At 52.6% G+C, this 12574-nt stretch overlaps 1 protein-coding gene across 2 annotated transcripts in view; it reads right to left on the bottom strand.

Annotated features, from left to right (window-relative positions):
* Window positions 1–5258, bottom strand: part of UNC5A (unc-5 netrin receptor A) — a 92398-nt gene extending 87140 nt beyond the window's left edge. Inside the window, exon 1 of one of the 2 annotated variants that reach the window (XM_080987998.1) lies at window positions 4766–5258. In XM_080987998.1, coding sequence (XP_080844124.1) covers window positions 4766–4868 — 103 coding nt within the window. In that variant the 5' untranslated portion in view covers window positions 4869–5258. The remainder of the gene's footprint in view (window positions 1–4765) is intronic. The other variant, XM_080988000.1, reaches the window with a different exon arrangement.
* Window positions 5259–12574: the final 7316 nt, after the last annotated feature.

Below are 12574 nucleotides of genomic sequence, written 5' to 3'. Positions count from 1 at the left end.
CACCTGAAGCCCCTGCCTTCCACATAAGAAGAGAGCCCTGCTGGATCAAGCCAAAGGGGCCAACCAGTCCAATATCCTGTTCTCTCAATGGCCAACCAGATGGTGAAGCCTGAAAGCTGGACTTGAGCCCAACAGCACTCTGCCGACCTTCAGTTGCCAGCAACTGGTATTCATGGGCACAACAGCTCTGGCGTCCACAATCTGGTTCCCTCCAGATGTTTGAGTATCAACTCCCATAATCCTTTGCTGGCACAACCAATGGTCAAGGATAGCAAGAGTCGTGGTCCAACCAAGACCTCCCTGGAGAGCACCAGGTTGGGAAATCCTGCAAACCACTGCAGTTCAGAGGTGCTTCTATAAGGCATGTGAAAGACTGTGGAAGGACATCTGGTGCACTGAGACCAGTCCCTAGATCAGGAATCTTCTTGGGCTCCCCCTTTCTTTCTACAAAGCATGCCTCTGAGGTTTTCTGGCTGGGCTGGGCTGGGGTAGCATCTGATTGCTGAGGACTTGTACAGCAGGGCCCTTGGTTCATGACTCAGCTTCGAAGTATGACCAACCTATGTCCATAAGAATGATCACATGGAGAGATTGATAATACAGTATTGCAGCATGGAGTGCACTGGTTCATGGCTGGCTGGCTGGCTAGAGCCCTGCTCTCTCTCCCAGGTTACTCCAGTCCATTTCCCTATTTTGTTGTTGTTCTTTCTCCTTCCCTCCAACAGTCCATCAGCATCCCATGGCCACTGTGTGCTGTTTGTACCAGGGCTGGGATGCTGCTGTGGACTCCAGCTCCCATCAGCCCCAGCCAGCATGAACAGTGATCAGGGATTATGGAAATTGCAGTACTGTAACATCTGGAGGTCCACAGGTTCCACATCCCTGCATTAGTATTTAATTATGTAATTATGGGAACGTAGGAACCTGGCGCCTGCCACCACAGTCTTTTCTTTTACCTTGCCAATCCTTCACCTTTCTAGTTCTGCCAAGAGAATTCCCCCACCTACATCCTTCTCTCTGCCTTTGCAGAGTCCAGGCTCAAAGGTCCTTATGAAGACAGCATCTTCTAGTGAGTGAATGAGAGAACACATCTTCTCACGCCAGACCTGGTAGCGTATGACATTTGCCATGGGATTCTCCCAGGGTTGTCTTTTGTCACTAGCTCACTTGTTCCAAATCTCAGGCTTTATAGAGGGTTGCACCTCACAGCCAAGCAAATCAAGAACACCAAGCAGACAGGTCACCCCTTTTATCTAAGAACATTTCACCTCTGCATAACCCTGCGGAGCACAAGGCACATCTCCAGGGTGTCCTTTGTTTTTATTTTGATCTGACAACCCTGTCCTTTCCTTTTGCTTATCAAAAGGAAGTGGGGTTGTATGCTTCCTTAACTTGTAGCTTAACTTAGGCAAGGAGCACTCTGGGGGCACCATGAAGTTGTGAAAATAAACAGATGATGCATTGTCTTATCTCACTACTGGCATATAGGCAGGGCAAATCACAGACCTGGCTGCCTAATGGAGAGGCAGTCCAGTAATACACCAACTGAAAAGCAGGCTTCAGATCCCTCTCACTTACATCCACTGGCCCCTTATGTCCCACCCCAGGCACAGCTCAGAGGCGTCCTTCATCTACAGCTGTTGATTTCTGACATCTTAGTCCACTGTGAGTTTTCCAATCAACCCTCCGTTGGAGCACATGCTGGGGTCACAAGATCAATTTCAATAGAGATCAGTTACTCCATACTACTTTTTATTTTAACCAAACCATCAAGCTATCAGGGCAGTCCAAGAGAGTCAATGGGTGGACCCCTTCCATGTTCTGGAGGAAATGAAATGGAGGAAAAGATTTTAATCCACTTCGGTGCTATGCAGGGAATGCACCCAACCATAGGCTAGCAGTATAAGATGGGGTGATATTGTATTATGTGTTGATAGTGATTGGATCACCTCTCCCCATATGATCTCCTTGCTCACTCCCCACAAACAGAACTGTGGAGGGAAATTGGCATCAAGGCAGTGGAGGATCATAGAGCTGAACTGAGGGCCATTCGTCTTAAGAAGCCAGTGAGGAAAACCAAGAGACACGACTTTGGGGAAAATGCATGGGAGCAAAAAGAGAGCTAAGGGACAAAGACAATCTGAGATGAAAAAGGTAGTTGTGTGATCCTAAGGGAGCAGGCTGAGAAAGTCAGCATTATGGAGCATTGGTAGGGGGGAGAGGCAATTAGTCCAGCAGTTTTTCAATGCTTGTTTCAGCTCTGACACTGTGCCTGGCTACAGCTGATACCGCCATGGCTCCCCGAGTCCTCAGAACAGCACAATAACTTGGGGCATGTGGGGTGATGCAATTGGCTTGGGCTCTTGTAGATTTGGAAGAGCACAGAACAAACTGTCTGCATTCTGGAATTGCCAGAATTTGTGCAAAGGGGTCAAATTGCCCTCATCCATAGGCAAAAGGCTTCCTATGCTGCCAGGATGAGCCGCAGCCTCCAGGCAGGTGGAATGCCCACCATCTTCAGCAGGGAAGAGGCCCCCCTCTATGTGGGCCCCTTTTTTGACTGTGCCTCTAGACGGGAAGACTTACCCCCTGCTTGGCTTGAAAGTTGGCTGTCTCCCTACAGGCTGGCACTGAGATCAGTGAGAAGAGCAGAGTGAAAAGACAAAACAGTATCCACTCATGCTCCTCTCTGCTGCCAGGTCCAGGTCCTCATCCTTCAAAGCAGCCTGTGGCATGTGTGGGTTTTCAAAGAATCACTGTGCAGCTCTACAATAGGCAGCTTGTTTGTGCAGTTGGTAGTGGCTGCTCTGTAGAGGGCATGTATTTCTCATTGCCAGGTGTTCTGGCTAGGTGTGTAACTGAAGGGCTCTGTGACATACAAGTGTGCGGCCAGGAGGCGTGTTGCCTAGAGAGGAGTTGTTATAATCAAAGGCAGCATAACATGTGTGCAGTTGTGTGACTGTGTGGTTGTTTGCTGACAATGCAATCACCGTGTGTGTGTGTGTGTGTGTGTGTGTATGTGCACATTATCTTTTGCATTTGTGAATGTGTCTGTGTCTGTGCTTGTTGTGCGTGCACATGAGTGCCTAGCATATGTTCAAACCTCTTGCTGTATGGGGTCGGTGGGAGCTGCAAACAATTTGCAAAGGACCCTTCTAATCCTCAAGAGATCCTGAAAAGTATGCGTCCATGAGTGCATGTGTGTGTGTGTATCTTTGGTGCATTATGACGGAGTGGCTGGGGTTGTAGCTTGGAAATCCTTCTGCTGATGAGGCGCCAGAAGCAATTCCAGAGACACACCTGTGCATGCCAGGTTAGCTTCCCCGAGACCCTGCTTAGAGAAGGAGGGTGGTAGGAATGAGAATGGCTGTCCTTCTTCGGTTCCACGCTCTGCTACTGACCTGCTGGCTGACCTTGGCAATGTCCTGAAGGCTCTGGGCCTCAGTTCGCCACAATTTACTTTGGGAATCAAAGCCCTGCCAGGCCTCATGGAGGCTGGAGGACTGCACTGTTGGTTTTTGTTCAAGCTTTGGATGCTGCTCTGATCAGGAAACTAACTGCCTCTGAGCCCAGCCGGACAGTGAACTCTGGGTGAGCAGATGTGTGTCTTTGTTGGAGAGGAATGTGAAACAATTAGCCAACCCTCTGAAGACACCCTCTGTCATCCTAATAACACACACGCACACCACTTCCCACATCAATATTCCTCTCTTTGGCACAGGGCAAACTGAACGCAGATGCACCACTAGGCCCCATGCCTTTTGTCAAATCCTCAGCTTGGGGTTCCCATCACAGACCCAGGGCTTTTCAGCTTAAATATATGTACCATAATCTTCTCCCCTTACCCCAACCACAAACTTCCCCTGCCAACCTCTAGGCACAACTGCCCCCATAGTTGTTGGAAGTCCCACTTCCAGAGAGGTCCCAGTTATCCTGCTGAGGCCAGAGCAGTCAAGCAGTCTCTGTTTCACATCCTTCCTACAAAAAACCCTTTCGGTCACCTTGCAAAAAAAAGAGCTGCCTGCCAGATCTGAGTAGCAAGACAAATAAGACTGTGAGCTCCACTGAAGCCAAGAGGATTGGCAAGAAGGTGGGTGGGGAGGGGGCAGAGATGCAGCCAGACACCCCCACGCTCCCCAGCTCTTGTTTTAACTCAATCAATGGGGGGGGGGGGAGCAATGGGCAGAAGCGCAAGCATTGAGAGATCAGGACCGAGCCGCGGAAAAGAGGGTCCTTCTGCTGCAGACGCAAGACACACTTTGGCAGTGCCAGGGCAGCGGGTGGCAGAGGCAGCGTTGCACATGGCACCGAGCCCAATGGCTGCTTTAGACAGAGCAGGGGGTGCAGTCGGGCTGGAAAGTTTGTGATTACACTTGGTGATGCCGAGTGGCTCCCTGTCGAGTCCAGGGTTCCCGCGCACCTCGACAACGACGATCCGCGCCCACTCCCGCTTACCGAGCCCCTGGCTTCCATAACACACACCTCGTGCCCACTCCTAGGACGATGCCACCTGGCGGCTCCAGTGCCCCCCTGGATGAAGCCACGGCGCCGCATCCTCCGCCAGTGCCCACCGTACTCCCCGTCGAACCGAACTCAGATGCCTCTTCCGCTCCAGCCGCCCCCTCATGCCGCCGCCGCCGCCACCCCCCCCCGCCGTCCCCGAGGCTGCCACCCGTCAAGGAAGGCACCCGAGCAGAGCGCGAGAGCCCCTCACGCTGCTCCAACCAGACCGACGCCACCGCGCGTAAAGAGCGCTCTGACTCACCGTTGGGATGAATGTGGCTAGTGAGGATCGTGCCAGCCAGCAGGACATGCCATAGCCTTGTGCCCAGGCGGGCACCGGCTCCCAGCTGCTGCCATAAAGCCATCCTTCGGCAGGAGAGAGGGTCGTCGTGTGAGGACGGGCAGGATCCGGCCCAGGGAGAGAGGAAAGGAGAGAGGAGGAGGAGGGGATGGGGACGGCCCAGGGAGCACTGGAGGGGGGGGGTGTCCCAGCTGGAGTCTGCTCCGCGCTGCCGCCGCCGCCGCAACAACTCCTCAAGGCACCTCGGGGGCACTTAGCACCCCAGCCCGCCGCGGGCTCCCTGCGCGCTCCATCTGCTGCTCATGGCCGGACGGACCCGCCGCCAGGGCTTCGAGGGGCAGCTGGCAGGGGGCGGCGGCAGGAGAAGGGGCTCGATCCGGCCGCCAGCACTGGAGCTCCGTGCCGGGCAGCCGCAGAGACCCCCTCGCCGGCCGGTGGCGGCGGCGCGTCTTGCCCGTGTGTGTGTGCGCGCGCCTCTCTCTCTCTCTCTCTCTCTCTCTCTCTCTCTCTCTCCGCGTATGCCAATCTCTCTCTGCCTCTCTCTCTGCCTGTCTCACCCTCGTTGCCACTCACTGCCAGGCAGCGCCGGGCTGGCTGCAAGCACCTTGTCCGCGGCAATGCAGAAGAGAAAGAAGAAAGAGCCAGCGAGGGGCTGCAAAACCCGGACTGGAATCCGCCACGGGAAGGGACGGAGCAACAGCTGGTTCCAGACTGACAAGCTCCGGAGACGCAAACAAGCCCTCCTCTGGGAGGGAGAGGGAGCCGCAGCCGCCAGGCGGAGCCCAGCACACCTATCTCCCGCGCCGGGCTCGCTCGGCAACGCCGGCGAGGGAGGGAGGGAGGGAGGGAAAGCCCGCCGCCGGCTCGGAGAGGGAGGTGGGCTCGGGGGCCAACGGCGCCCGGCGCTTGCTAGTCTCTTCTTTTTATATGGCGTGGTAGGGAAGGCGGCGGGGGGGGGGGGCAGGAGGCTGAATCCTCTCGACTGGCCGGCCTCACAGCACTTTCCCTCCCCGCGGGCCCCAGGCTTCCCTACCCGCCCCCGGAGGAGCAACAGGCGGCAGCAGCAGCAGCGCGAGGCGAGCAGGCTTCCTCGAAGGAAGCCCCCAGTTCCGCCCCGCAGCCGACGGCCAGCCTGCCCCCCTGCCCCCTCTTCACACAGGACGGGGCCAAAGGTCTCTCAGCCCCCCCTCGCAGCGATCCCGCCGCCGCCCCCTTAGCCATCTCTGCTGTTTCTGGGAGACATCATCACACCTCCACAGCACTCCTGAGAGGCGAGCGAGCAGCATTCACACATCGCAGAAGAAGGGAAAGAGCGGGAGAAGGGCTGAGGGAGGAGGGGAGGAGGGAGGGAGGGAGGAAGAAGCCCCCCCAGCTCCAGGAGAGTGGACCCTTCCCCTCATAAAGGGCTCCAGTCCCCCGCTCCCCCCCCGCGGCCACAACGTCTCTGAGGGCGCAAGGCGTCATTCCCAAGGGGTCCAGAGAGTCCCGTCCGGCTGCCGCCTCGCCCGGACTCCAGTCCTGGGCTTGTCGGGAGCAGGGACTGCCAATCACCGGCATTTATGTTCTGGACAAACGTCCCCTGAGGAGCTGCCTGGGACCCCCGCGCTCTCCCGGTGCCGTCTCTGCCGCAGCAGGGCGGGGAGCAGAGGCGGGCGGAAGAAGGAAGGGCGCAGGGTGTGAAGGAGCCCGCGGGGCAACCCTGCCCGGCGAGGGGGCGGGGAAGGAGGGCGCCAGGGTCAGGCGAGGGGGCTGGCGAGGAAGAAGCCCGCGCCTCTCGCAACACAAGGAGAGGCACAGGGAGAGAGAGGAGAGAGACGCCGCTCTCGCAGGAAGAGACACAAAAGACGGGACAAAACAGGCTCGGAACAATACGGGCAGACTCCGGCGCACGTACGGAGGGCGGCGGGCACATGGCATCGCGGGGAGACTTGCACCACAAGCCACATGCATGCATGCACATCGCATGTCAACACAACGCAGGATATGAACACGGCGAGCGGAGACGCGCCGAAGGAGGAGGGGAGCGGGAGGGAGGGAGGGAGGGAGGCGGGGAGACAAAGCAACACAAAGAACAACAGACAATTCGCACAGAAAGACCAAACGGAACAGGAGCAGACCCCGGGCACTCTCTCGCGCGCGAGGCAAGGGCGACAACCCTCACAGACAGCGCTGCCTCTTTGTATAGAGCGGGGCTCGTAGCTCAACACACAAGGTCCCACGCTCACCGCATGGTACTAGAGGGCAGGACGCGGGAGCCTTCCCCTTACACTTTGTTTGTTTATTTAGGGTGCCTCTGCAACTAAGTTTTACTCAAAGTAGTCTCACTGGAATGAATTGGACCGAACTCGCATAGATTCATTATGGGTCTTCTCTGAGTAGGGCGGAGCGGAATACCACCTTTTGGTTATGTTCCACACTTTCTCCAAGCTCAAAGTGTTTCGCATGGTTCTCCCCGTCCCATTCCGTCCTCACAACAACCCCGCGAGGTAGGGCAGACTGAGGGGCAAGGACTGGCCCAAGGTCACGAGTGAGCTTTGTGCCTGAGTCTCCCATTCCTCATCTGCAAGACACGCACTGCTGTGTGTCTTGTGGGCTCTGGGAAGTGGGGCCAAATCCAGCCTCCGGGAATCTCTTTGGCAGCTGCATAAGGGCTTCCATCTTTTACCCTGACTTTGTGGAGAGGGAAACTGCTGGCCACAGTTTGCTTCTCTGCAGCACCAAGCGCCAGCCAGGCATTTTGCTGCCAGTAATACAGTCATCCCATCACTCCAAGGAATAAGCAAAACACATGGCTGAGGGTAACCCCTTCCCCACCCCAATTTCTCACCCTTCGACTGCTCCTCAAGCAGGGTGGGCTGCCTAAGAGCAATTTGGAGGTAGGTGCAGGAGGCAGATCTAGCCAAAGTTAAGAAGTTCACAACCTTTAAATACACACATACACCCTTCTTCTGCTTATTTAAAGCTTGCATTTTCTTAACACACACAACTCCCCTGTGGCCCAGAATGCATTGGGCATTTTGAATGGAATTGTCTGTTATAGAAGTTTGAATAAATCTGCTCCTGCTGCAGCCTCCTACAGAATGCTCTTGTGCTGTGTGTGTGCTTATCTTGAGAGCTTTTTTGCCAGGCCCAGGCCCTACCCCCAGAGTCTCGCTGGAGGGTGCTTTCCCCACCACAGATCCCAGCCTGAGCCTGCTCTGTTTTGTCAGTACTGCCTGACCTCTGCCACCACGGGTCTCAGCACCCTACAAAGAGCATGCAGCAGCACAGGAACACTTTAAATGTCAGAGGGAAAAAAGGGGTGATGCTCTCTGAGGGGATGCCCATCCTGGCAGCCACAGCCCCCCCCCCTTGCATGAGGCATTGCCTCGGTAGTGACATCACTGCCCAGCACTGGGGTTTCCATAGAAACACCCCCCTCTTTTCAACACAGATTGACCAGAGCTGATGGGAGGCTGAGGGGAAGATCTGGCCATGAGCCAGCAGGTGTTCATCATCCCCTGAATGGTTTTGACGGGGAGAGGAATTTCAGGTACTGAGCAGTATCAAGTAAATGTGAATGCACAACTGATCCCTGCTTGTGGTCATGTTCTGGTTACTTGGCTGCTCTTCTGATGTCAGTGAAAGGTGACAGCAAATGGCCCCAAGAGTGACAGATAACACCCCCCACACAAACACATTCTGATAATGTTAGAGGCAGTTTAGGAAATATAGGATGAGACACACACACACACGAGAAAGAGAGAGAGAGAGAGAGAGAGAGAGAGAGAGAGAGACTTGGGGAGCAGGCATTCACTGTTGTGCTGAGCTGGCAACTGGGCAGAACAGGCCTGGTGAAACACATCTTTTAGCTTAGGCTGAGGGTTGCTTATAAAAACTGTTTAGTGGCTGAAAGGAAGTCAGGGCCTCTGAAACTATTCTGCCAGGATAGAGTGTGTGGGCTCAACCCAGGGGTCAGCAAACTTTTTCAGCAGGAGACCGGTCCACTGTCCCTCAGACCTTGTGGGAGGGCTGGACTATATTTTGAAGGAAAAAAATGAACGAATTCCTATGCCCCACAAATAACCCAGAAATGCATTTTAAATAAAAACACACATTCTACTCATGTAAAAACACCAGGCAGGCCCCACAAATAACCCAGAGATGCATTTTAAATAAAAGGACACATTCTACTCATGTAAAAACACGCTGATTCCTGATCCATCCATGGGCTGGATTTCAAAGCCAATAGGGCCAGATCCGGCCCCCGGGCCCTAGTTTGCCTACCCATGGCTCAACCATTATGGACTGCAACACTTTCCCCCCACATCACGTATATGTGCACACACCACACTGAGTAGCACAGATATATTATGGAATTTGACTTCTTCCAGAGAACCTTGGTGTGTGTGTCTGAAGGGAGTGTGATAGGAGATGGTAGAGCAAGCCTCCAGCTTTCCTTGGCCCCAAGGGGTGAAAACTGATGTGACTGTGCCTGCAAAACTCTGCCTTAAAAAAAATATACGAAACCTTGGCCAGGGCTCCCACTGGTCAGAATGAAATGGGGATTCTGTGCTCTCAAAAACTAGTTGTGTTGCCCCATCAAACCCTACTCCCTTATCTTTAAGCCCGGTTTACTCTCTCTGGTTAACCCTTCCTCTAGCTTTGTCCTTTCTGCTGTCCCAGTCTTTGCCAAAATATTCCAAATTTTGCAAATCCCTACTGTTGGAATAAGTACAGATGTCACCAGTTGAAAATTGGAACTGTGTGCTGCAAGGGCACAATTGATCAAGAGTGGCTTTCATGAGGTCCGCTGGCAGAGAACGTGGTTGCAGAGACAGGCCTCTCCTGTGCTACTTTGTCTCCATGTAATCCTGGGCACTGAGATGACATCTTTACACCCCATCAGATGGACCCACAGTCCCTCTTCCCCAGAAGGGTTTCCCTAGCCAACAACTGCTGTAGAGTCTTCCCTCTGGGTGTCCGTTCACCATGCCCAGAACCCCGTTCCTCTGCCCATTCACCTCCAACATTATGTACAATTGCCAAGCCTTTCTCAGGGACCTTGCCATATACCTGCCAGGAATCAACTCCTGCAAATAATGTGGCAGGCCCCAGCCATGGCACAGTCCCTGCTGTTCTGGAACACTTTGGTGGCTGGCAAGAGAGCGAGAGAATGAGACAAAGCCATACTTGCTCCCACTTTACTAGTCCCGTCCCTTGGATATTTATTTACATCCACTTGGCAGCGTGAAGTTGGAGACTCATTAGCCTCTTCTATTTGCATGAAGCCGATAAATAGTCCTAAAGGAGATGCTCGTGCCACATCTGGGCTTGTCTTTCCCAGCAGCACTTGCTCCTTCTTGGCTCGGCTTATTATCAGTCATGCAGCTGCCTAGGCAAGCTCTTTCCCGGGAGTACAGAGTGGTCCCCGCCAGTTGCTGGACACAGTTAACATTGCAGTCAAGGTGCCCTATTAGCAATGACACTATCCTCTCCCCTACTTGCTGTGTTTTAGGCCTTGGCTGCCAGAACAGAGAGGGAACCAGAAGAACAGATGACCCAGTAGAAACGCTTCTGCAGATGTAAGGGGCAGTTCCATGTTGCCTCCCATTTTCAGCTCTGTTAAAAGGACTTATTCAGTGCAGAATACCGTCACAACAACTTGACAGTCAAAGTAATAGAATCGTAGAGTTGGAAGGGACCATGAGGGTTATCTAGTCCAACCCCCTGTGAGGCAGGAAGCTTTTTGCCCAATGTGGTACCCAAACCCATGACCTTGAGATTAACAGTCTTAGTCTTGTACCAATTGAGCTATCCCAAGATGTCATATGCAATATAGTGCTTATTAATCACCCCCCATAAACTTATAGCCTCATTCTCTCTCTCTCTCTCTCCCTCTCTCTCCCCTTCTTTCAAAATATCTTTTCTTTTAAAATAGTTATATGCCAACTTTTCCAGGCATGCCCATCCAAAGTAGTTTATAACAATGAAAGCTACAAGTATATCACCCCTCCATCACCATATAGAGTCAATAATGAAACAGAATTACAAAAATAAAAACAGACTAAAAACTCTGATAACGACATAATATTCCAGGGTGGTATAGGTGCAGGCAATTCATCTGACAGCTCACAGTCAAAAAATTTAACGGGTTTTCACAATGCACCGCAGGGGAGTTGTATCAGCCTGGCTCTTTGGAAACTGGAGTTTTTACATTTTCCTTTCTCTGATCAAAATTGATCTTGCTATAGTAGCTCATTTAGTGCCCATTAAAGAAGCTCTATTATGTTCCTCTTATTACTGAAATTTCCATATATTTTAATCCCACTTTTATTCCACCATAGGACCCAGGGCAGTGTACAGATGGTCTCCCATCCAGGCACTGACCAGGCTCAGACCTGCTTAGCTTCAGGAAGGGGGGCAATGGTTTGGTTTAATATGCCATCAGACTAGGCTCTGATTGTCAATTTCTTGTGGGGGGAAAGAGGAAGGACTTTGATAGAGGGTCTAAGGTGGGAATCAGCAACAAGTGGCTTTGTGGGCCAACAGTGGTCCCTAAGGGCTTCCATCAGTCGGCAAATGGGAGTGTGTGGATGCAGCTGCTGTGACCATGGGACTTGCTCATGGTCCTTTGCAGTTGAGCATCTCCTCTTCTCAAAGAGCTTCTAAGGTACAACCAGTTTCTCACCACATCTGGCTGATGTGGTTGATCATGGAATGAAGACGTAGCCCGTTTGGGGGATTTCCTATCCAATTTCAGCAAAGAACAAAGAATTTTATGGAGCATCCTCAAAGGACCAAAAACAAGCTCTGAACTGCATGGAGTATGAGGAGTTGATCTTTCAGCAGGCAACTCAAGAAGGCGCCCAAGGAAATCTTAGAGCATCTCTGAGAAATTAATATTAATTAGGAATCTCTATCTTAAATTAGAAATTGTTTGGCACTTTATTTCTGCACAGCCATTTTGTTTCGCACAAACCTCATTTCCACCTCAGATTACCTCATGTCTTCCCTTAATAAACGTATTGATATTGCACTATAAATTCTATTTGAAGTGCAGTGTGGCAGACCAGCCGACTCTGGGTGCAGTGACTCCATGATAGCATTAAGTCTCAAACCTCAAGCAAGAGAACTGAGCCCTAAGAAGCTGGATCCAAAAGGACTCAATATGTAACAGCTTCTCTGATTCCTGGGGAAACAGAACTAAGGCTGAGGTAGCGCAAGAGAATCTGCTTGCCGTCTAGGACTGCTGGTGTGTTGGAGGGCAAGTGAAGCTCTTTCTTGCTCATTTGGGGCAGCAAGAGTCTACTTAGGACCACAAGTGCTGGAGAGCAACTCACACTGTGGGTTAGTAGGAGAAAGAGCCACTGTGGCACAGTGGTTAAAGTGTTGGGACTAGACCAGGGTTTCCCAAACTTGGGTCTCCAGCTGTTTTTGGACTACAACTCCCATCATCCCTGACCACTGGTCCTGTTAGCTAGGGATGATGGGAGTTGTAGTCCCAGAACAGCTAGAGGGCCAAGTGGTCATACAGCAGGACCAGCGGTCATACTGCTGGTTCAGTATGGGCCAGGTGGAAGCCAAGAAGCCAGCAAAAGGGGAAACAGTGAGTCGAGAGGGTTAAGGAGAAGCAGGTGACAGTGGAGGAGAAAAGGCAGGCCTTGCAGTCTGTGATGGGAGATGATCTCCTCCTTGCCATGTGCCAGCATGCTCTGCAGAGCTAATTTCATTTGTAGCTCCAGGAAATGAACAATTAACAAGATGCTCTGATGCCTTTAAAAGCTGAAG

The sequence above is a fragment of the Podarcis pityusensis genome (genome assembly GCF_964106645.2).
Source record: "Podarcis pityusensis genome assembly, chromosome: 2".
Taxonomy (NCBI): domain Eukaryota; kingdom Metazoa; phylum Chordata; class Lepidosauria; order Squamata; family Lacertidae; genus Podarcis; species Podarcis pityusensis.
Note: the sequence above shows the minus strand (reverse complement) of the source record. Positions and strands in the feature narration are given on the sequence as shown.